General features: G+C 35.6%; 1 protein-coding gene across 3 annotated transcripts in view; it reads left to right on the top strand.

Moving 5' to 3' along the window:
* The window catches only part of Cdh8 (cadherin 8, type 2), a 356488-nt gene that overhangs the window by 111085 nt on the left and 220087 nt on the right, over nucleotides 1-25316 (top strand). For all 3 annotated transcript variants that reach the window (XM_005388458.2, XM_005388456.2, XM_005388457.2), the window contains exon 3: nucleotides 13333-13627. In XM_005388458.2, coding sequence (XP_005388515.1) covers nucleotides 13333-13627 — 295 coding nt within the window. The remainder of the gene's footprint in view (nucleotides 1-13332; nucleotides 13628-25316) is intronic.

Here is a 25316-nt window from a genome sequence, read left to right as displayed (position 1 = left end):
ACAGTCACATCACCTTCTTGAGAAGATGCTCCTACTCCAGCATGTAGCGGAAGAATTTATGTGTTCCACCCATTGTGTTATACAGAACGTTAAACAAAAGGATACATATCACTTACAGCTCAAAAAGTATTTTTATTTTCTCATCAAAGATGTTCAAGTACCTGGAACCGAACTCACGACCTTGCGCTTGCCAGGCAGACGCTTTGCCGCTGAGCTAAATCCCCAGCCCCTCAAAAGTTTTTGTTTGCTTTAATCTCCAAGATTTTGTGATAAGTGTACTATGATTTTCAGTACAGTTTGGTGCCACTGATTTAATTAGTACTGATGTAGCAGCAGTGTTATCCACCATTACATGTACACAGTGTAAAGGGCAGAGTTTTTTACTTGTAAGATGCCCTGGAAGGGCCAGGAAGATGTCCAGATGTCTGTAGGCCACCCAGGTGAACTTTCTCTGAACATTCCCGGTTCTTCCAGTGCTCCCTTGCTAAGTTCTGACAGAGGTGTTTTCTACAGAGGTAAGAGAGACATCTTCACTAACCTTGTAGTTCTACTTCTTGCCGGAAATTTTCACTACTCTGTGCAAATCAGTATCAGTGACTCCGGGCTACCACTTCTATCCACTCATCTTGGAGTACACTTATACTACATGCATGAGAATCGTTAAGGAGAACGCTTACTCACATGATCAGTTCCATGGAGTGGATTTATTACAGACAGATGACAAAAGGGAACAATGGAAATCTCGGATGATGAGCAGGTCCTCTATGGCTTGTGAAAGCTACCCATTGTGGATAGAGTCTCAGCTCATCTTCTTTGGATTCCTAGGAAGTACTGCAGAATGCAACCCACCGTAAAATTTATACCTGAGAAAAAGTAGTAATTGGCTAGATGCACTAAATGACATCTTGTTTCCAGAGGGTTAAGACAGAACTCAAGCTATGCTGGCCAGACCCTGCTTATCTCAGAATGTTGCCTTCCCAGCACATCTTAATTATTGTTGAGAACTACAAGAGAGTGCTGGGCGGGGTGGTGCACACCTGTAATCCCAGCACTCGGGAGGCTGAGGTAGGAGGATCTTTGCAAGTTGGAGACCAGCCTGGGCTACAAAGTTAGCTCAAGGCCAACCTGAGCTTCATAATGACACCCTGTCTCAAAAAGACCAAAAGGAGAAAAAAAAAAAAAAAAAGAGAGAGAGAACTACAAGAGAGATGGGAGTGAAACTCAATTTGTACAAGGCTACTTGTAGAACTGTCTTGTACCTTGATGACAAAAATTAGAAAAACTGAAATTTAAGTACAGGAAATTAAACTCAATCTACAGTGTCAGAGCAGAATTCCATTCTCCCATCCTTTCTTGAGTTCTTCTCTCTTACCCCCAATATCCAACATGCAGGATCACACATGCATATGTGCATGTGCACACACACACATGCATGTACACACATGTACACACATGCACACACATGCACACAGGCGTGCACCACAGAATCTGTGCAGTACTGAACTACATTAAATCTTTATCTTAGCACAAAATCACTTTCAAAGCACTCTTGGTTTCTCATACCACAGTAATTGAAGGTCAACTTATACTTCCAGTGTTATTAACTGCATAATATAACAAAGTGAAGTGTATGTTTTTATTGCTCAGAGAAACTTCTTAGAAACCAAGTTACCCAATGAAGCTCTGACAGTCTTTCACATTAAAGATAAATTACCTCAAATGCATTCTCTCTACTCAAATACAGAGAACTTTAATATAAATAAAAAATATGTAAAACATCAACTCTCCTTTCCTAACCTAATTCCTCTTCATGAAAGCTCTTTGTCACCTTTAGCTCCTCTCCATTTTCTGTCTATTATCTTCTGTTTTAGTATCTGCCTGAACTTTCCGTAATAAACAAAAGTAGCACATCTGGCTAATAGGAAGAAGGTTCAAAGGACTCTCAGACCAGCCTAAGCTTTTCTTATGAGAAAAGTAGGTGAAGAAATTGTGAGTGTACATAGATACCTATACTTTCAAGTACAAAATAGAGGGGAGAAATAGAATAGAGCTTTTTCCATATTCAAAAATACATATTGAATATCCAGTATGTACCAGTATTGTGATTGTGTTAGCTTTCCCTTGTTGTGAAAAAGTATAGAGATTGTCAAAGGCTGAACAGGTTGTTGCTTTTGTTTTGTTTTGTTTTCTTACAGTTTTAGAAGTTTCAGTCCATAATTACTTGGTCACATTGCTTTAGATATGTGGTAGCAGAGGACATTATGCTGCAGTGCATGGTGTACGAAATTTGTTCACATTGTGGCAGATTGGATGGAGAGAGAGAGAGACAGACAGATAGACAGACAGAACAGAGACAAAGAGAATGACAGAAACAGAGACAGAGACAGAAACAGAAACAGAAACAGAAATAGAGAGAAAGGATGTAACCTCTATTCACTAGGTTCAATATCTTGAAAGTTTTCTCTTTGTAGTACAGCAGGCTTAGGGCCACGCCTTTAATCTTTAATCTATGGGCTTTTAGGGGACATTTAAAAATCACAGCAGTTATAATATTAGTGAGTGTGCAAAGAATGGATCTACTGGTTTAATTTTTAGGAGAAGTTATTGCTACATGATCATTTGAGTAGGAGTCTTATTTACAAAAAAATATACCTAATTGTTCTCCATTTTGTCACTGTTTTCTATAAATACGTCACCTCATCTACCTGCTGTCACCTACTGGCTTTTTTTGAAGAATGTTTGTTACCAGGGGCAAATTCTCTGCACACCAATTGCCTCACTTCCCACCCCACAACTTCAGACTTTTATATGCTGCTGTCATTAGGCTCCTTTCCATAGCGGCATTTGCAGACCTTGGACTCCACTGTGTTAATTGGATAGTACAAGTTTCCGGATTCTGTTTCCTATTCTGTGTCACTGGGATGATGCCTCTTACCTCTAAGTAATTTCCACAAAGCTGTGGAGCAAACAGGTGAAATGCTAACAAAATACCACTGAGTAGGTGGCTTAAACAACAAAATGTGGGGTTGGGGATTTAGCTCAGCGGCACAGTACCAGCCTGGCGAGCGCAAGGTCCTGAGTTTGATTCCCATGGTACTGAAAAAAAAACACAAAACACAACAAAACGTTGTTGTTTGTGTCCTATGGTTGTGGAAACTGGAAGTCAAATGTCAACGTGCCAGCAGGTTTGACCTCTGAAGCTCTGCTCCTTGTTTGTAGAAAACTTTCTTTATGCCGTGCACTTACATGGGCCTTTGTGTGGTGCCCTGGTGTTTCTCAGTGTGTCCAAACTTCCTTTTATTATAGGGAAATCTGTCAAATTGGATTAGAGTCAGTTAAATTTCCTCATTTTGATTTAGTCACTTCTTCAAAGGCTCTAGTTTGAAATACAGTCACCTTCTGAAGTGCTAGGGGTTACGGGGCTTTCAAATGTGTTTTGAGGGTAAACAATTCAACCAGTAAGAATGGACTTCAGAGTTATTTCAGTTTCTTACTAGAATTGAAACAAAATAACTTAGTTATTTTCATAAGATATTAATATTATTTTTAAAATTTAATTTTTATGACTCCACAGTGATTACATTCACTATGGGGAGTTGGTACATGTACATAACACATCTTATTTCCTTTTATGTACCCTTCTAGTTCCTTCCCTTGCATCTCTCTGTTTGTCAATCTTCTCATTTGTAAAAGATCTATCTCCCTGTTTCCTTGACCTATCTTTTATTTTGCTCTTTTATCAATTCTGTGGGTTTCTCTTATATGAGAAATCATGTGGTATTTAAGCTAGTGTGTCTGATTTACTTCTCTTAACATTATAGTCTCAGGGTGCTTTCATTTTCCTGAAAAAGACTCCTATTTAGCCTTCTTTATAGCAAAGCAGTGCATTTCATTGTGTATAAATACCATACTGTCTTTATTCATTCACTCCTTCATGGGCACGTAGGACACTTCCAAGATTTCGTTGTTACAAGTTGCGCTAGGGTAAAGATGGGTAAGCATGTATTGACTAATATTATTTTTAGTGAAAGACCACAGATTTCTGACAGTTCTATTTGGTGTGAAACAGCAAAGGCATGTTCAGTGTTCAGGTTTTCTTTGCAGTTTTGTTGTTTTTGTGTGTTATTTTTTTCAGGCAGGTTCTAGGTGGCAAAATGGAGTTGAGGGTGGGGAAAGCTACATACGCATGTACCTGGACACATTTGAACACATATATATTTATGGCACTGTAAACTATACCATTAGCATCTGATTCTGATAATTACATGGTGTACCAGGCTACACTTGCAAATTTAAACTATAGTTATAATGATATTTGTGAGAGTATAACAGGTTTTTAAAACATTTTCCCATATTGTCATTACAATAACTTGAGAAATTTCCTTTTTTTTTCCCGTGGTGGTATTAAGTGGCCTTGTTTATATTAACAGGAGGAAATTAATATGGAGAACATTTAAGTATTTGTCAAGATCCTATCTCAAACCAGGTGATTCAAACCAGGTCCTTTGAACCTCATTGACCTAAATGGAAAAATATTTGAGAATTTCTGTGATTAGCCATCTGCTCTTTCATCTGGCTATGTATTCTTCTGTAACACAATTTCCTACCTATCTAACTCATCTTAATTCTTTTATCGATCTGTTTGCCTATTTATGCACTGAATTATCTCTAAGCCCACTGAGTAGTCATGGGCAAAATTTGAAAATGTAGTTATTACCTTTTAAGATGAATTTTCTCTTGAGCCTCCACATTATTATAAAGCTTTAAAGAGAGTTTATTTTGCTTCTGGGATGGGTAACACAGCTAAGTTATTTAATATTTGATCACAAAAATGAAAACTATGATTTAACCATAGTCACACTTCTGTTCTATGACCCAAGCAAAACCCCAGTTTTATAAATTTCCTTTATCACTTCAACTGCAGTGTTCTTCAAATTTCACACATGCTGTATCCCTCAAACTCCTATTACCAGTAAAGAATTTCAGATATACCAATGACTATTATTTGGTTATTCACTGTGATTTCTCCCATCCCTTGTTCTCTTGTTGCTTTTTTGGGTAGCAAGATACATTCTGCTTAAAGTAATAGTGACTTTTACATCAGAAATCTCGTATTTTTAACTTCTGTTGGCACCCTGGTTTATCAAGGTGTTTGAAATATCAAGAACATTGACAATACATTTTCTAAGCATTTTGCCCTTTTGAAAATTCAATTGGATGTTCCAGTGTGATTTGTAAAATGGAAAATTTTTATTTGGGGATCTAGCTCAGGGGCACAGTGCCTGCCTGGAAAGTTTGAAGTCCTGAGTTTGATTCCCAGTACCCTAAAAAAATCATTTATTTGATTTGGCTAATAATTCTAGACATCTTTACTGAGTCCTGCTCTTTACTTACACAATATATTACTACATGGGTATTTGACCTAAAACTCCACTGTTCATTTTTATCTTTATATTTATCTGTATCATCTCATCTATCAAGATTTTAATTCCTTCCCTATGGTTGTTTGGTTAAATATTGCCATCTCTACCTACCAAACCTTTATAAAAACAGAAAGAACAATTTTCCGAACATAAAATTCTTGCAGGATTCTTATGACAATTTTAATAGTAAGTAATTTTTTTTTTGGCAGTACAGAAGTAATCCAAGTCCTCTTGTTTCTTAATCTTATCAACACAAATGATTTGATTCTGTATCATTTGTGTGGATCTTTATTTAACAAACTGTTTGAATAGCATGATAAAAATTTAGAACCCTAGAGATATTATTGTCATCAATGTATGACCTTTATTCCAGTCACAAAGGTGAGACTTGTCAGTCACAATGGCCTGTGGCTAAGAGTGATGGATTTGCTGGAGGGCTGACACTCCAAATCTGTTTTCAAATCTGTAAAGCTGTGGTCTGGACCCAAGATGGTAACAAATTTTGGAAGGTCATGAATGTTGGCTGGGGAAGTCTCCTGGCAGAGTCGGGCAGCCTCTTGTCAGTATTATCACTTTGTATTCCTGCTAGGTGCACATATTGTTTTTCAATTTCTATATCTATTCTATTCGATCTTCTATAGGATGAATCAGGCTATAGATTGTAGTGTGACTGTGCTGCTTTATACACATGATTCTAACTGAGTGCAGTAAATACATATTGCCATTTCAGGACAAACTACAGAGGCTTCTTGGTGCTGTTTTCTCTTCATCTTGAGATTCAGATGGTCTCCATTCTAACCTGTTAAGTTTTCCTGAGACTCTTTAAAGAATTATGCTAGAATGTGTAACATCTGGAATCTGTCTGAATGTGTTACATTTGTTTCTGCCATTTGATGACTGTATGCATCTGAGAAAGACAATATACTTATGGAACTTAAGCCTTTCATCTTATAAAGCCATTGCAAGATGTAGGGTATTAACATGTGCCCTATGTAGACAAAATAATTAGACCTAACTGAGCACTTAGGATGTACCAAGTCTAGTGCTTGAGATAGGGTTCATGGTGAATGATGTACATAGAAGGTTTGCCTTTGAAGAATTTATCATGTGAAAATGTAGCACGAGTAATTCTTTCCCTGTTCTGACTATATTTTTCAGGTGTCTGTGCCCCAGAACAGCAGTTCATTTAGACTTGCTTCCAGCTTTTTTTTCTCTGGGTGCCAGTCCTGATGGCCAGATCAAGCTGTTCAGTACTCATACTGGAAGCTGGAACAGATAAAATAGAACACATTTTCAGCTACCAGAATTCTACACATTTACCTACTGTAAAATTTAGAAAAAACACTAGCTGTATATGTGTGTGTGTGTGTGTGTGTGTAATTTTTTTTTTCTGAAAGAGAGGTTCTTTCTAGAATAAGGTACTGTGCTTTTCTCACTTAATTAGAGCTTGATTCTTTCTTAGCTTTGCACCTCTTAAGAAAATGTTAGGATAACTTGGTTTATGTGAGAGTTCTGTTGAGAACTACTATTGTTATTTCGCCAATTACTTTATTCTCAGTGCATGTGATCTTAAGAGTGATTGCATGTCACAACCTGATCATAGCCAAATCTTGGGGTGTTTTATGCCTGTTACATAGATTTATTTTTATGATATAACTTGTTTCTTCAATTTGTTAAGATCAGAGGAACTGGGCAGGGGATATAGCTCAGCGGCATAGCACCTTCCTGGCAAGTACAAGGTCCTGAGTTCGATTTCAAATACCAAAAAATAAAAAGATCAGAGGAACTAAAAGAACATTAATTGGAGTTATTTAAATTTACTGTAGTTTTAAAACATTTCAGTGCATAAAGACCTTTGATTATGAGGTCCACCATGTCATGTTTCTGCATCCACCTCCATGTACCTCCATTGTGCAATACTGGATTAACTCTAAAACATCAAGAACTCTCAGTCCTCCAGTTCACTTTAAATATCATGATAGGACCTCACTGTCTCTTGAACGTGCATTTCATGTTTGCTCAGTACACTTTTGAAGATGCTGTGTTGTGCATGAGAGGACTGAGCTAGAAGTTGCGATGAACAGATGTTCAGATTAACTACTGGATTTTCTGGGGAACTGTTCAGAAACATGAAAGAAAAAAGAACTTCTGTTCTTCTTGCCCTTTTCCTTCCCTGTTCCTTCACTCTCCTAGCAGCACATCTCTGTGTCTGCCATACTTTAAGTTCCTGTCCTCATATCATCTCAAAACCTAAGTTCAAAAACATTGTGACAAAGTGACTGGTCCCATCTTTGGCACTGAATGATTGAGATTTAAGGATTATCATTCATTCACTGACAGATGGATAGCCCATAGCACAGTTTCTCCCCAACAGGCATGTGCCAGACACTGGCAAAAACAGTGTGACAGTGACTTTGACTCAAGCGCTACCCTTGCTGTCTTCTCTAAGATTGAGCAGATTCATGAAAATCTGGGATCGGCAAATGGCAGAGATTTATGTGGCAGAGATCCCTCTTGACTCTTTGGGTTCTTAAAGATAATGATTATTCTTCTTATAATTTAGATGCTTTTCCACAAGAAGAAGAAACTTGGAGGGAGCTCTCCCGTAGAGTCCTCTGGATAGAGTAGAACCACAGAATAAGTTCTGACCCAATTTTCAGTCAAGAACTGATTTCCCTTGTCGTTGGCTCAATTTAGCCCGCGCCCCATTGCAGCAGAAGTAGTAGTCAGAATAGCACAGTCTGATCCTCTGCAACAACTGTTTCATAATCTGGTATTAAAATGGAAACAGAAGAATGTTGTCCTCGGGTTCTTCTGTATCGTGGGGTCGAGAGGATTCTGTGAAAGCAGAGGAAATATTTTTTTTTCCTGTGAGTAAATGTGTACAACTACCAGAGTGATGCAGGTTCTTACTCTATCTCTGACAATGATGATATCTGAGTATCACTGTTACTACTACATTGTTATCAGTTACTCACAAATTATTTGTCCACTGTCCATAGACATATCTGTCTATCCCCCTCCCAACCTACCTTTCAAGAACCTCATTACTGTATCTTAGTTCCTATATTGAGTGCTAACTTTGGATACATACTTAGGGGAATTCAAGAGCTTCATATTTCCTGGGTCTCGCTTTCTAATTCTATTGCTTTCTTATTTAAATCCTTGTTTTGAAAATAAAATAAGAAATGTTCTTTTCTCCCCTTCTTTACAATCCTTTTACTCCACGAATATTTACTGAGCTTCCAATAATTTGACAAATATGTTACTAGACAGAGGAAATACAAAGGAGAATGAAATGCAAATACATCTTCCCACGACTTTTATAGTATAAATTTGTCATTTAATTCGGAAGTGTTATGCAAATATATGGAAAGCAAGGAGGATAGAATGGTGCTGATACATTGCCACTCAGTTTTGTAGCAGACCTACTATGAGTACTGAAACTGGAGTCGTAATGTGAAAGCCTACAATCACACCTGCTTAGTCTACCCTGCGTTTCTCCAGCTAGGCTGCAGTGTGTGGTCAGAGGGGTCGGGATTCATCTGGGTACACCTGTCCTAGATCCTGGCTGATGAACTGGATTTACTAATAATTAAGGCAGCTGTGGTGAGTGGATGTCTTAGGTTTATCTCTGACCTCCCCTTCTCTGTGCTTCCATGATGTTCTCTGGCTAGTATACACAATCTCTGTGATGTGACTGTAAGGAAACCATGATCAGGTCATGGTCAGGCTCCTGTTGGAAATCTTTCTATGTGTGGTCTCATGTCAAATCTAAACTGTTTATTTTGCTTTCACAATTATATAGTCTGGTCCCATCTTGCTTTCTATTCTTATCTGTTGCTATCTCTCTTTCTCTCCTTACTCTGTCCAGACTGTATCATCTTTAAAGAAATTAAAATTAAAGGAATCTTTAACTTCACTAATAATTGTGCCTGGCACACATTTCCCCTTCCTCTGAGAACTGCAGTTTTAGCTATTACTTCTTTGAGAGGACCTATTCTATCCTTCCATACCTTATTCTGTATGTATAATTTCTTTATATTCTTATGTATCCCTGTTTCTTACAAATCATAGATTTCAATGTATGCATACAAATCCAGAAATTATCTCTATGTGGTGTTGGGGCTGGGGATTTAGCTCAGCGGCAAAAGCGCCTGCCTGGCAAGCACAAGGTCATGAGTTCGGTTCCTGGTACCAGAGAAAAAAAACCACAAAAAAAAAAAATGTGGTGTTAATATTGCCAGATGCTGATTATAAATTTTTCTGGGAAAGTCTCTTACTAACCTCAATCATTTTATTGGTAAAATGGAGAAATGGTCTCAATATTTATAAAATATGTATTATTTGAAAAGCTCTTTAATTATAGCAAATTTTAGAATTAAATAGTCTGCAGGTATAGTTCCCTGTGTTTTAAATGCAGTCAGTTTCAGAAGCCATTCCTAGAACTCTAAGAATATAAAAATGAACATTCACAAAGGTAATAATGTTTGTTTGTTAATGTTTTTTTCCCTCATGGTGCAAAACATACTATATTTGTGGTTTCAATATAGTCTTTACCTTATTTTTTAAGGCTTCATTTTTTTACCAAATTCATGGAGGGGGTGGTTCCAGTGTCATGATATTTATTTGTTCAGGGTATTGGGGAAATTACAACTCAGGAAAGAAAACAAGACAGATTTGTTCCCCTGCCAGGATTTGTTTCCTGAATGGAGGAGTACATGTAAGATATACGTACAACATATGCTTGTAACATACACTTACAAAATGTTTACCAGGTAATAGTCAATACATGTGATGATGATGATGATGATGATGATGATGATGGTGATGATGATGACTATATTATTTCTAAAAGTTTTAATTTTGTGTCTCACAACACGATGTCTTTAGGAGCAGAGACCACAACAGTATTTATTTTTACTCCATCTCTACACTTCAGATAATGTATGGAAGAGCATGGAATATTCTTTAAATGCCTATTAAGTGAGTGCATGAAGCTTTTGCACCACAGCCTGCCCAGTCTCTCCCACCCAAGCTGACTTGCATGTGGTCCTCATCTTGCTCCAATAACAGCAGCAAACTGGGAGGAATAGCACTCACATTTCCAGATGGTACACAGTGTGAACCTTCAGTGCATTGGGAATAACTTCACAAAAGGAGTCCTTGGTTGGGGTAAACTGGCAAGGGCAGTGTCACTGCATTAAAATGAACAGGATCTGACAAACAAGATTAACCACAAAAGTAGCAGCTTATAAATATACCTCAAATAATTTGGGGAGGAAGACTTGGAATTGTATGTCTTTTCTCTATCTCTCCTTAAGTTTCTATCTTTTCACATCCACAGCCTTCTCTTTGTAATGTCAAATTACTTACACAAGTCACATGCCATAAAATATGCATGATACAAATAACGAGATGAATGCATGAACATAGAAATTCAATATTCTTATCAAGACTATCATTGGCCTCAGGATCTATATTGTAACCCAATGAACTAAAAATAAATTTTTGGAAAAGGAGGACCCAAACAATATTTCCTTGGTTCTTTTTTCTATTTCATTTCAGAATTTTATATGTGTAAAAGCTACTTTTGAATGAGTCTCAGGAATTTGCTTACACTTACATTGCAACCAGGCTTACTACAATATTTCCAGAGACTTACGCGGGATTTAATGTTATGAAATCAGAATGGTCTCAGTTAGAAGTCACTTAATATGGTCACTTCTGTGTTTTAATTATTTTCATTTAGATGGATGGTCTCAGGTTCCAAAATCTACTGTGTAGTGCAGATGTTTAATTCGCATATTGTAAGCAAAGTAACTGAAGTTCAAATAAATGTATTCATCTGTGCAGCTCAGGCAGTTAGGTAGTCCTGCATCTTACCTTTTTGATGTATTCTTCAAAAATTCTATGGTTTTTCCTTCTTCTTCATTTCTTTTATTGACACACAAATGATCATCAAAATCAGACTGTAGTTCAGTTTACATAACAGAGGTTCTCCGTAGTCATAAGCAATAGATGGCACAAATAAGTTCTAACACAAATGTAATAAAATTAATTTGAATAGTTTACTTGTTAATTTGCAGAAATTTGTGGCAAGAGTGACACACACCGATATCTCCCGTGCTTCCAGACGACTTGCATATAAATAGAAGCCTTTTGTGAATGATATATTATTCAAATTTTCTTTTTTTAATAAAAATGCTAATGGAAAATTTAAAATGCACATAAATTAAAATGATCATAAATTAGGATTAATATCACATTAATGTATTATAATCCCACATTCATTAAGATAAAGTGCCATTTCAATATTTGTTCTTGTTCATAAATTTAAAACAATAAAGAAAAGAATGCACTTGGAGATTCAATAAATATTTGATGTAATCTTATGTATTCTTTTTTTAAATATTGAAAAGTAAAGTAGGAAATCTAGATGCATTTGGATTCTTTGTTATTGTTTTATGTCTTTTTTATTATCCTTTCTTTTCATTTATTGAAGTACTCAGTACAATTCAAGTTGGTGAAGTGATAGAGCCTGTTCTGAATAAAGGATCCCGAGAGAACACACGGTCTTTCGAATTTCTAGGAGTTTCTTTCAACAAGACAGTTTTATTTAAGGGACAAATATTGGACATTTCATGGAGCAATAATGGAAACTATCTTGGCATTTAAGTAACTGAACTGAACTCAAACCATGCACATTTAAACATTTTGCATATGTAATTCAATAATTCTACTTTTTAAATGCAAACAAGAACAATATCTATCTTTGTTTATTTTTTTTCTTTTTACTTTTTTTAAAGCAGAATCAACATAGTGAAAGGGAAAAGCAAATGTTTCAAAACATTCCTATCTTCTCTTTTTCTTTTTTCTTTTTTTTTTTTTTTCGGTACTGGGAATCAAGCTCAAACCTCTGGAGCCTCCTTCACTTTCCAAGCAGGTTCTAATGCCACTGAGCTACATCCCCGGCCCTCCTATCTCCTCTTGATAGCACGTTGTTAAGATTCAAAAACCAGGGATTTCCTCCTGTAGGATGTACCTGACAAACATTCCAGGATGAACATTTGCCTAGTGTATAAACTCAGCAAAAATGTATTTAAGAAATATTTGTTGCCATGACTTTACATGGATTTGGATTCCTCTTGAAATGTTATCTTTTTTTTTTTTTTTTTTTTTTAGAAAATCACAATTTCTGGGCAAATATGCTATCGTATTTTGGCCTAAGGGTTCTTCTCTACAAAATGGGAAAGATTTTCTTGGACCATAGGAATAATAAGAATTAAAAAAAGTGAAGTCCTACTAAAGCCATAGGACATTAATATGTCTGGTTATTAGAAATATTTTTGTTTGTGTAAATATAGGAGGCAAATCTGAATCTCATTCTAGCAGTACTATATTTTACCAAATACGAATCTTGAACCATTTATTATTTGCTTTACCATATCTCAGATTTTTTCATATTTTTATGAAATGCTAATTCAGTGTTTTGCAAAATTTAAGGAAATGATTATTATATGAGAAGTGATTTACATAGTTCTTGGTGCAAAAGTAGTCATTCATAAAAGGTAGCTAATAATAACATTCAGTGAATATATCAATAAATTGAAAAAGATTATACATATTTTTGTATTTTCTCCTTGACCATTTTATCCTTTAGCAAGCATGTAATTTTACATTAAACAGGTCAGAGCACTTTAAAAAATATTCTAACATATTTAATGAATTAATATATTTTGTTTCTGACAGCTATACTTACAGCTATAGAGAGTATTTGCATCGTTACCCTTAGTAGAAATTGATGAAGTCATGCTGAAAGAACTGACCTCACTTACAAACAGGAGCCGGGTAGACAAAGAACTTTGCTGCTTGCTCTATCACTAACTAAGGTTACTTTTCATTCTAGCTACACACAGACTTGGATCCTGGAAGCAAAAAAATCAAGTATATCCTGTCAGGTGATGGAGCTGGGACAATCTTTCAAATAAATGATATAACTGGAGATATCCATGCTATTAAGAGACTTGACCGAGAGGAAAAGGCTGAATACACACTAACTGCTCAGGCAGTAGACTGGGAGACAAACAAACCTCTGGAGCCTCCTTCTGAGTTTATTATTAAAGTTCAAGACATCAACGACAACGCACCTGAGTTTCTTAATGGACCATATCATGCTACTGTGCCAGAGATGTCCATTTTGGGTATGTATGCTTCCAATTTCACAAAATTACTAAGAGTCATATTTAAAATAGCTTCTGGCATCAGGGATGGTGTGCTGTTGAATGAAAGACATTTATTACTGACTTATCTCTAATTTGCATTTCACAATCCCCCTTTTTGGCCTAAGTTCCATGGCTCAATAGCTTTATTCCCTCAGTAATAGGAGCTGACTGACAGGGGAGCAGTTTTATTAAAATATCTCTCCTTACAGGACAATACTTCAATAGGCTGAATTTGTATTCCTTTCATAGACCTGTACTTTGAGTATTGTTACTGAGGTGGATTTATCAAGATTTGTTTCAACATGCCAAGCTAATCCTATTGATATTTGCTTCATGTTTAATTATTTGTTTGTGCATATTCACATGTAGATGCAGTGCACAGAGAAATAGGAAATCATCTAGGACTACAGCCCGCCAGATATTGGTTTGAGCTCCTCTGAGTGTACTGTGGGTAGGCCGTCATGGTTAGCAGTGGGAATTCTGATTTCGTAGCCAGCTTTCCTCAATTGAACAGTTTTGAAGAGCATTAAAATCACCATTGACCTGTCCCACTTTTACTGAGCCATTAAAGCATCTACTACACGTTACAGGAGCAGTACTATGTCCCAAAACATAGGTTTTGTGGTTTTCTTTCTGAATTTGGATCTGCTTTGCTATTCCCTAATCCCAGCCATGATACAAAATGCCTCAAACTTGAGGCTTTAAATAGTGAAAGGAGAGACATTAGAGCTCTGCTTGCCTGACAAAAGCAGTAGAAACAATGCAGCATTTAAAGTATAGAATCACAAAAGTTAGTTTGATGTATGCGGTATTCATGGAGTTTGTTTCAGAATGCATTTAACAGTGCATATGAGGCAGCAAAGTCACCTAAATTAGAAGGATGTGAACACAGTAAGATACATAGCAGACGCACACATACGCACATACACATGCATGAAGACAAACTGATGGCCGGAAACAGGTAAATACAGAAGTGCATGCTCTCTGTTTCAATATCCCCAAATCTGATGTTAAATTACTAGTAGAAAAAATAACAAGAAACTTTCTTAGATTCTGTGCAACAAAATGAAACTACTCAGTGAAATTACACATACTTACAAATATGAAATACGTAGGTAAAATATCCTCAGCAATATCTTTACTGTAGACCCAAATAAATGCAAAGTATTGATTGTGGATTTCAAAACTAAATTTAGGGCCATTATCAGCTACATTATACAGTATCTTTTACCTACTCAAATGTGACATGACATTTTTAATTTATTTTAGCCATTTAATGTGGTACTCCCTGGACTTGATCTGCTACTTCTACATTTGAATGACTCTCCCTTCTTTTGTCACTGAAAACTTAAAATTATTCTGTTTCTTATAGTTATTTTTCCTTCCATTTACCTTTTTTGGGTCTTGTTCTTCTTTCTCATCTTTCTCCTCTTCCCCTGCCTATCTTTCTTCTATTCTTGTTTCTTTTCTTTTCTAACCCACTCTCTTCTTCTCTACTTTTACATTACCTACCTTGGTCAATCTATGTCTTCAGCCATTCAGTCTGTCTGGATGGCTTTCAATGCATATCGCCTCCCTCACCTGCTATTTAAATTGATAACACACACTCCCAGTAGCTTCCTGAAAAATTTCCTCTGATGTCCCAGAGAAAAATCAAACATCATATTAAAATATTCAACTTTTCCTCATGGATATAGTTACTTCCTATCTGTCATGATTTTATCAATGATCCTGTTATTCTCTGCAACCCCTGGTACAAAATATAAGAGACTCTGAATCTGTTTTTCTCCTTCACACCTCTGGAGTGAATCATTGCCCAATCACTAATACTAGTCACTCCTGCTTGCAGTGTAGTCTTAATATGCTGTCCAGTTTCACTCCTTTAGACCAGATCCTAATGCCTTCCAATAGATTATCTCAATAAGTTATGACATAGTATGCTTGACGCTAACTTTATTTCTTAAGTAATCTACATATTTATGCAGAAAAAAGTCTCCTTTCTATTCTACAGGTGCTTGCTTTCCATGGAGTAAAAATTCCTAGCTTTCTTAGCAAATGGGAGTTTTGTTGGGTTGGCTTTGTTTGACCTCTTTGATCTTACTTACCTATAATACAACCTTGGTAGATTCATCCATGGATACAGCAAGTCAGAAATGCCTTCAGGTCTTCTTAGTCTATGGTTATTTTTTCTTACCAGAAAGGAATTGCACCTATTGCTGGCTAAAATTAAACTTTTTCTAGGAAACTTTTATGACTTCTTAGCAGGAAGTCACCTTCTCACATCAGCATCATACCCTTAAAAATAAATAAAAAGAAAAAGACAAATATACACATGCACATTCACCCAAGCACATACACAAATCTCTGTCAATGCACTTCCTCTAGATTCTGACATACAAACAGGAACTGACAAATGCTGTTTAATTTTCATTTACTTTTTGTCCTTTTTTCTTATTGTTGGTTCAATTAATTTATGTCAGAAAAAATTGGTTAATTCATCCTTTTCTCCAGATTTCAGTTAAATGGTTTGAAGGATTACTTGCATCTCCGGAATGCACAGCACTTTAACTTACTAATGAATGGTGAACAGGAAAGTGGTTTATTGTTTAATTATTATGTTGTCTCTATCTTAATGCCACGCCACTATGTGTTGACAATAAATGTGTCATAAACTCCTTTTCCTGTTAATAAGTCATGTACATGATAGATATGTTGAGAAAGAAAACTTCAGAAACTTGTACAAATGTAAGTCTGTTTTCAGGGTAGAAATGCCTTTTAAAGATATTATTAGCTACAGAATTCAATGTGTGGCTATAAATACATTTTTTTTCTACTTATTTTTTTACAGCTAAGAAAGTTAAGACTTAAAGAAATAATGCACACTAACAGTTAAACACACACACTTAGATACATACACATAAATACATACATACATATAAATACCTTAAGTGATTAGCCTGATGTGTCTCCAGAAATCAAAAAGAAAGTGTTGCAGGTGTGTATTTGAATCCTGACTGCATCCCTTATTTTCTGGTTGACTTTGAAGTTCAGGGAGGTTATATTATTGCCTATTTTCCTTAGCTATAATGGAAGGATAATAACTCCTTTCTTGCTTTCATTGTGTGAGAATTGCATGATAAAATACAAGGCAAAAGAATGTCACAAAGTAGGTAACTATTCCATAATTGGTGGTTGCTGTGGCTTATAAAATTATTTTATTAATTTGTCCCCCCCTCTTACTTCTGTACTTTTCTTTATGTATTGATTTTAAGCGCTGGGTGTCTGCTTTCTGTTTGACTCCAGCCTCTCTGGTTAAAGGAAGCAGAGGCAGCTGTGCTATGTTATTGTCAGGTGTGAATTATTCTCTTCATTTCTCATGAAGGTGAATATCAGGATGAAGGTCAGGCACTATCTCCTTTCTCTCCCCATTACCACTGTTCTCTCTCGGCTTGTCTCTTCCCTCCCCGCTTTCTTTCTTTCATTTTTCTTCCTGTGCTACTGCAAAAATGCCAGCGCCTGCACCTGTATGCCCTGAGGAATGCCAGCAAAGGCTGAGGGATTTCACTGTGCAGAGAGTGAAAAATAAAATTCTAATTGAGAAATTTACCAATATTAAACTGAAATGAATGTGATGTTCGAGAACTGTCTGCTGGTTGACAAGCTGTCAAGACAAAACACACATATATATTTGCCCAAATGGCAGCCAAATTAAATTAGAAATATCTTACTTGGAAACTGGAGACATGGTTCTTTTACATTCTGCTGTGAATTTCAGAACTTGATGAGAATTCACTTTTATAGCAATACTGAATAAAGAAAGACATTTTTGAGCTTGTCTGATTTTAACTGTGGATAGGAAAGTAGCGGTGCTGAAGGAGGCTTTTTAAAGAAAATGTGCCTACATTTATTGGTTTTATAAGTGTAAATTTGTAGTTAGAATGTTACTGAGTATTGAGGTGAGGGATATTGTAACCTGGATTATATATCTAAACCTAGGATGAAGTTTCTTGTTTACTTGGAAATTGGAATTCAGAGTATTTAGCTCCAAATCTAACTTTCACTTGTGTAAGTGACAAACTCCATTTCAGGCTCACTTTATCTGCATATAGTAATCTCTGCCTAGAGGTATGTTTACAAACATTCAATGATCACATTTCACAGTGCTAACGACTTGGTCTAGACTCTCACTGATGCACAAATAAATATTAATTTCTTTATAAACCTTCCTTTGTTATTTACTTCTACTGGTATAAATCAATAAATTGTCGGTATGGTATGAGTACCTTCATCAATGAAACTTTGCTCAACAAGACTTAACTTTGTATTTCAAAAATTCATAAGCTGGAATGAACATTATTTTATTCAACAGCCCCTGGTATTGAGAATAGGAGAAAGGAGATGAGACAGCAAGTAGTGCTTGAGCCACTAGGCTCTATTGCATTGCCTTGCACACAGTTAGGTGAAACTTCACAGTGGAAATTTTCTTTATTTTCTGGAAGACCAGGGCTCCACTAGTGATGATCAGTATGTACAGAAAAGTTAGTATAGGATAAAAGCTGTGTTAAATGATTCTAAATCCCCAACAGTGTCACGACCTTAGAAGCATTATTAGTTTCCCTACTTCTCATTATTTTTAATCAGAAAAAAATAGGATAAGTAGCTAATATAAGCTAGATATTAAGGAGAGGACTTAGGACTTCAGTCCAGACATCTGGCTGTATCTCCCATGGGGTTAACAAATATGCTCTACTGATCTTTGATAATATCCCTAGAGAATTTTGTTTACATGTGCATGATGATTCTCCTGCTTATTTGTAACAGTGGATGATTTTCAAAGGTGGGAGAGCTTTGAGGTCAGCATACTTTGCAAATTAGATTGAAGAACTGAAGGGAAAGTCACAGAAGTTTGAGAAAGATATAAAATTGTTAACATAAGAACATCAGTACTTTAAAACTGTAAGAACAACAAATCACATAGAATTTCCAATAACAATAAAAATTAATTAAGAGTCATGTGGTGAATGGCTGGGTATGAAATACTGCTAATATATTAATGACAAAGATGAAAGAGAACAACTTAAATTGACTTTGGATTTTCTGGTGGTGAATGCAAAAGAGAAGTGCACCTACCACCAAAAAATATTAATTGAAATATCAAAAGGAGCTCAGGAAATTACTTAGTAAATGCTTTTTTTATTGTAAAGAAAGAAAAACATAACAGAATAACAACAACAAGAAGAAAAACAACATTAAAATGATACAGGATTTCAAAACAAGATGATAGGAATTAACAGTGCTTGTGATATTACATATTGTTATCTTCAGCAAAGTTTCTCAGATGACCAGATGTAAGAGTGCAGGATCGATCAAACCATTAAAGAGAGTAAAAAGTAATAATAAAAAGCATTAGAAATGATGCAGAGCTTCACTAAATAAGATGGTAGAAATTCAACAGTGGTTCTTATATTGAATATTGTCGTCAGCAAATTTAGTTATTCAGATTACCAGACATAAGCATGCAAAATTTTTTTTAAAAAAAAAGAAAATTTAAGCATTAACTGTTTCTTTCAATAAGCCATTAGATATCAACAGTGAGTATTATCTCAGCTATAGTAAGTATTTTTTTAAAGGCAAATCTCCCTACTTTCTGAAGTCTTATTGCCAAAGAGGTAATAGAAGTTTGTCCACAATATACAAACCCTTTTACTGTCCTTGAGCAAAAATTCAGCTGAAGGAAAAATGTTCAAATAATTAGGTAATTCAGATTTTTTTCTTCTGAAAAATGCAGTTATGTGTTATTTGTATTCTTTTGTCTTGGGCTGGGGATATAACTCAGTGACACCGTGCCTGCCTGGCAAGTACGAGGTCATGAGTTCAACTCCCAGTATCAAAAAAACAAAAAGGGCAAGACTCTTTTGTCTTTTCTTAGCATTGATATTATAGCTTGTCTTTGTAAAAGTGTCTTTTTTTTTTTAAAGTGTCTTTATATGGCAAGTATCCTCAAATTCTGTTTCAGAAGGAGACCCATATAAAATATACACTATTTTTATGTTCTTTTTTATTAAATTTTGTTTTTCATTTTTCTTTTGTGTATTTAGAATAAATTTATCTTTTGAGAAAAGTGGCAATCATTGTTAAAGTATCTTTCTTCAACCATTGAAGCATAAACTGTTGACATTTTGCCCCACAACCTCAGTAAATTCTCCCACTGCAGATGTTTTACTCTACAACCACAATACATCAAAATAAGGAATGTGATATTAACACACCATTGTCATTAAATACACAGATTTTAGCCAAATGTCTCTAATGGTCCTAATAACGTCCTTTCAAGGTTAAAAGAAAGGATCCTATCCAGGTCTACACATGAGTCCTTTACTATTTCAAATGGTTCTTCAGGTTTTTATTTGCTGTTGTGACTTTTACACTTGACAATATAGAACAATTATTCTTAAGAATTCCTTAGTTAGGACTTGTCTGGTATTACTTTGTAATCAGATTCAGAATATGCAGTTTTTACAATATTATAGGAAACAATATGTTATGGATTTATACCAAGTGATACAAGACTTTAATTTATTCCAATATTGTGATAATACCTTTGATCATTTTCTTAAGGAGATGTCTGTCATATGTCTCCCATGTAAAATTATTCTTCTATTCTCTTCATGCTTAATATTCTGTGGAGAAATAGGTTGATCCCTCATAAGTATCTGACTCTTCATCAAAATATGAACCCCTAACTTAACATCCATCAAAATTAATTAATTTCATGACAGCTGGCAAATTGGAGATTTTTCTCAAGTTTTTTATTCCACATACATTTGTAGGTCAGTGTCTTAGTTACTTTTCTCATCATTGAGACAAAATATCTGATACCCCAAGTTAAAGGAAGAAAGATTTATTTTGGCTCACGGTTTGTAGAGCTTCCAGTTCCTACCTTGCTGGCTCCAAGCCAGGATGGCACGGTGGAGGGGCATCAGAGAAGAGGAATAGTTCATGGCAAGCAGAAGGCAGCAAGCAGCAAAGTAATGAAGCGGCAGCAGCAGCCTTCCTCTACAAGGCTACCCACCCTTACGGTGGTGCCACTTACACCCAGGGTGGGCCTTCTCATTATCCACACCCAGAACAATGACAAACCAATCAGTAGACTATTTAGTAATCGCGCACCCTTAATATCAACCTTACACTCTTAAATCTAGTATCATGTGCTCTAGATCCAGCCATCTCTGGAAAGCTCCACCTTTGACCGCATTAGGCTCTGGGGGCATCTAGGCACAAGCCATAACAGTCATCACTTTCTTATGAGGAACATCATTGTCTTTACTTTCTATTCATTTACTGTTGTATTAATTTACATTAAATTGGCATTTTAGATCTGTGTTTCTTTTAAGGAGTTATAATTGGTTATTTGAACTATTTATCTTGATGCTCAGATTTTCTCCCAATTGACAGTGATATAGACTTAAAGGTCATTCTATCATCTATTGACAAGCCTCTGTTATTCTTGGAGTACATTTTTACTTTCTGACCCAATAAAGAATTTGAATCTCATATGTATTCACTGTACCCATGTCCTAAAATTAGCCACTTCTGCAGAGAAGTCCAGTTCCATTTAAGGAGTATGGTATTTATGCGTCAAAGTCTAAGTATTAATTTTGTTCATTACTATTACTGTGTCTCTGTTCCCTAACTTTCTTAATGGGCAGGGCAGAGCGAAGGAACGCATGAGAGTGTGTCTACTCATACATACACACACATGTATTTATCTGTTCAGCATTGAGTAACATTCCTCAAAATTGGTTGTTTATTTATAACTTTAGAGTATGACCTTATTTGGAAAGGGGGTCTCTGCGGATGTAATTGTTAAATGCAGGTCATACTGACTTAGATTGGGCCCTAAATCCAGTGACTGAGTTCTTATAAAAAGATCATATAAAAACATAGATAAACACACATACAGAAGGTCTCGTGGAGACGGAAGCAAAGACTTTCATTGTGTCATGACAAGCTTCTAAATATGCGTGAGGAGCTGTAAAGAGTAGAGAAGGATACTTCGGGGAGGAATGTGAGGCTCCCAACACTGTGATTTTGGACTCCAAAACAGTGAGAAAATAAGTTGCTGTTGTTTTGTGCAACTCAGTTTACAGTAATTTGTCATACTTGCTCACGACAAACCTCATGTGCGTTCTATCTTTGTGTAGGTAACCATGAGCATGAGTTCACCTCAGTATCTCCAATGATAAAGTTACACCACAGGGTTCACCCTATTCTTTTTTCTTTCCCCATTGGTGAGAAACTTGATTGGTTGTTATCTTCAGTGTATGTATTCATTGGATCCCCATTGGCCTTGCCATGATTTTTCTCCATTTGCTTCCTCTGCCTATCATCTGATTTCCCCACTCTCCCTTCACCTCCCTTTCTTGATGGACAGGAGCTGGGCTGTTGTTATCTCACCCAGTCACACTTAATGGCTTTTGGATTGAACTGTTCAGGCAGAAGGCAATTGGTCAGGAATGGAGACAAAAAGTGCATAGCACTTTCTACATTGGTTCTAGTACTATTATATAGTAGCTTTGTAGCAACATTTGGAAAGCTATATAAAATGAGATTAATGAAAAAAAGTGTCAGTGTACTAAACACCATACAGAGCTCAAACTTTCCCCATTCAAATCCTTAAAGAATTAATACATCAGAATTTAATAACTTCATATTATATGCCCTTATGGAGATCCAGACATTTATTTGATCACAGAAATCATTTTTAAAAGGGAGTATCATGCAACATTAGATTTTACACTGCAAAATCCTCAGAAGCACACAGTTAATGAGAATACATTCTTGTTTCTATGCAACACCACATGTCAATTTAGCATGCAGCTAAATAGTGAAATTTGCAACTTCTAAAAAGTGCATTGCAAATGATGATGTCTATAGCTTACACAGATCAGCTTGTTATTCTTGCCATTGCCCCGTTCCTATCTTAGGCCCAAATAAAGAAAATGCCCAAAGTAATAATTAAAGAGATTCATTTTTATGTTCTCTTTATTATTAAAGAAACAATTTATGTCACATAAGCTTAAGAGATGAAAGGATGTTACGTACTGACAAACTGTCTTAAACCCAACATACCTCCTTTTCATAATTTAGAGGTTGTGGCTTTCTTTCTCTCTCTAGTCTAGATTTTAGTGGCATTTCTCTATTTTTAAAGGAGAGATGAGAAGTAAGAAGGAGGAAAAACATCTTGATGTGTTTGATTATGTTTTTTGTCTGGCTTTATTCAGACTGAGGAATAAAATTGAAATTCTTTAGGAAAACATGGGTGGGAAATCAGGAGGATTGAAATAAACACTCTCAAAAGAAATCCAGCTGCTATACCTGAGATGAATGCTGATGAAAGCTGTGGTTCTCAGACTTTGGGGATGGGGTTGTTGTTTGTATTCTGCATACAGAAGCTAGACCTCTTTTAAGGATGTGGAAAATGTTGTTATAATGGCTGATATATAGTTTTTTTAACAAAAGCAGCATTTTTTAATATGTAGATTTTGGTTGTTCCAAAGTCCATGCTTCAAAGTTACCAGAATATCCAAATGGTGTAATTGATAACAGTTAACAGTAAGAGGTTCCTAAAATGAATTAGGACACTTGTCTTTGAAGAGACGTCAACTTACCTACACATGACAGTTGAGAATAAGTCTGGAGAGCAATGACGGGAATACCTGCACAGTTTATTTGTATAAGTTTATTGATGGGGACCCTCCTTCCACTATTTTTCTTTGACTTTAACATTTGTTCTTCAACACCTGAAATATGCGATTACATTACATTAATCAATTATGCAATAACAGAAAAATACGATTCATCCATTTTATTGTCCCCAATAAGCCATTCACTACTTTTAGGATCCTAACATTGATCAACTCATATCTCTGATTGCTTCCATTTTAGGTTCTTTGGTGAAAATCATAAAACAAATACAGAAATAAACTGGCACAGGGAAAATACCTTTAAAAAGTTCATTATGCCCAGCACTCATGAGGCTGAGACAGGAGGATTGTTGCGAGTTCAAGGCCATCCTGGGCTATGAGGTGAGCTCAGGTCCAGCCAGAACCGCATAGTCAGACCTTGTCTCAAAGAAAGAAAAAAAAAAAAAAAGAAAGTTCATTATGAACTTTAGGGAAACATAACTTTTAGTTATTTCAAAAACACTTCAGTGTTTAGAAATATTCATTGTAGGGATATCTGAAATGCAGAAGACTCATCCCTGTTGAGGTTTCATTACCACATAAGGGAGGTGTTTCCAATGGTCTCTTTTGCAATGAAGCTTTGCATTTATTTCCAGAAGATGAATTTTCAAAATTTAGGTAACAAAATTTCATCAGAATAGTATAAATGATAAGAAAATACCTTATTTGACTTTAAAAATGTAAATATTGGCATCCCTTTTGTTTTATACTTAAAATATTATATAAAATATATTTCAAATGTTACACATGATATTTGAGATTTGATCTCACTAAAATCAAATTTAACAATCTCTGGGTTTATCCCACCATGAACAGTGAATCATTTTCTTTGGAATGTAATTTGTTGTCAACAGTTTATTTTAGAAACCAGTAACTCCTATTTACAAATACAATTTGAAGGGTGTTTCAGAGGATTAAGGTTCAATTAATGAGTTGACTTAGCATTAACAGTATCTAAGGGAGGAGGCAACATTGATGATATACCACAACCTGTGTCTTTAAACAAGGTCAATCCATGTGTGTACCAGTTAAACACTAGCTTCCAAGATAATTCACAGCAGTAGTTAATGCTCAAGTTTTGTTTACTTTCCTTTTAATGTTTTCCTCCTTTTTATCCCTCTGTTTACTTTTTGGAATTATCTTCAATTAAATTTAATTATCTTTAGGTGGATTTTCTATGTTTCCTAAACATATCTTCCATCTCATCATGTTTTGATTCTCGCTATGTCCAGATTCATGCGTTTATCTCTCTGAAAATTGAACCTCGGTTTTCTACGCTGAAAAATTTTCTATGGCAAATATTTTACCCACACCTACTCTGAACCTTTCTGAGTAAAATAAGATATCAGCTGCTTTCTATTGAATAAATGTTGTGATACTTGAAATACTGAAAAGTATCTTCAAAGCAGTAAATCTGTGCTTATCTCAAGGTAAATTAAAAACACTGAAGAAAAACTTTACATTATATACGTAAAGTTGAGAACCCAGTGGGATTCTGCCTAGACATTCCCATGATCCTGTACTGTAGTCTTTTTTTTTATTTGGCTCATTGCTCTTATGTGCAAATTAATATTTTAAAAGTCTGTGTATTTATTGATTTGAGAGACAGAAGGGCAAATCTTTCTTAATTTTTTCCAGCCATGTGTGTCTTGGAGTTCTCTAAGTTAGCATCAATATATGTAGTGTTATAAAACTTTTTTTTTCATTTATTACTTAACCATCCTCAAAATGATAAATTCACTGGGGTGAGAAAGGAAATATAGAAATGAAGTTTTGTTCTCATTCAGGTGGTAGAAAAGTGAATCAATTGCATGTCAGAGAATCTCCAAAACACTTATTTGTAAAATTCTAAAGTCTTGGTTGAAAGTAAAATCGGATATCTTCCTTGATATACTTTTAGACTGTGGAATGCTCTTCCCAGA

The sequence above is a fragment of the Chinchilla lanigera genome, unplaced genomic scaffold, assembly GCF_000276665.1.
Source record: "Chinchilla lanigera isolate Chin_1 unplaced genomic scaffold, ChiLan1.0 scaffold00032, whole genome shotgun sequence".
In the NCBI taxonomy this organism is placed as follows: Eukaryota; Metazoa; Chordata; class Mammalia; order Rodentia; family Chinchillidae; genus Chinchilla; species Chinchilla lanigera.
Note: the sequence above shows the minus strand (reverse complement) of the source record. Positions and strands in the feature narration are given on the sequence as shown.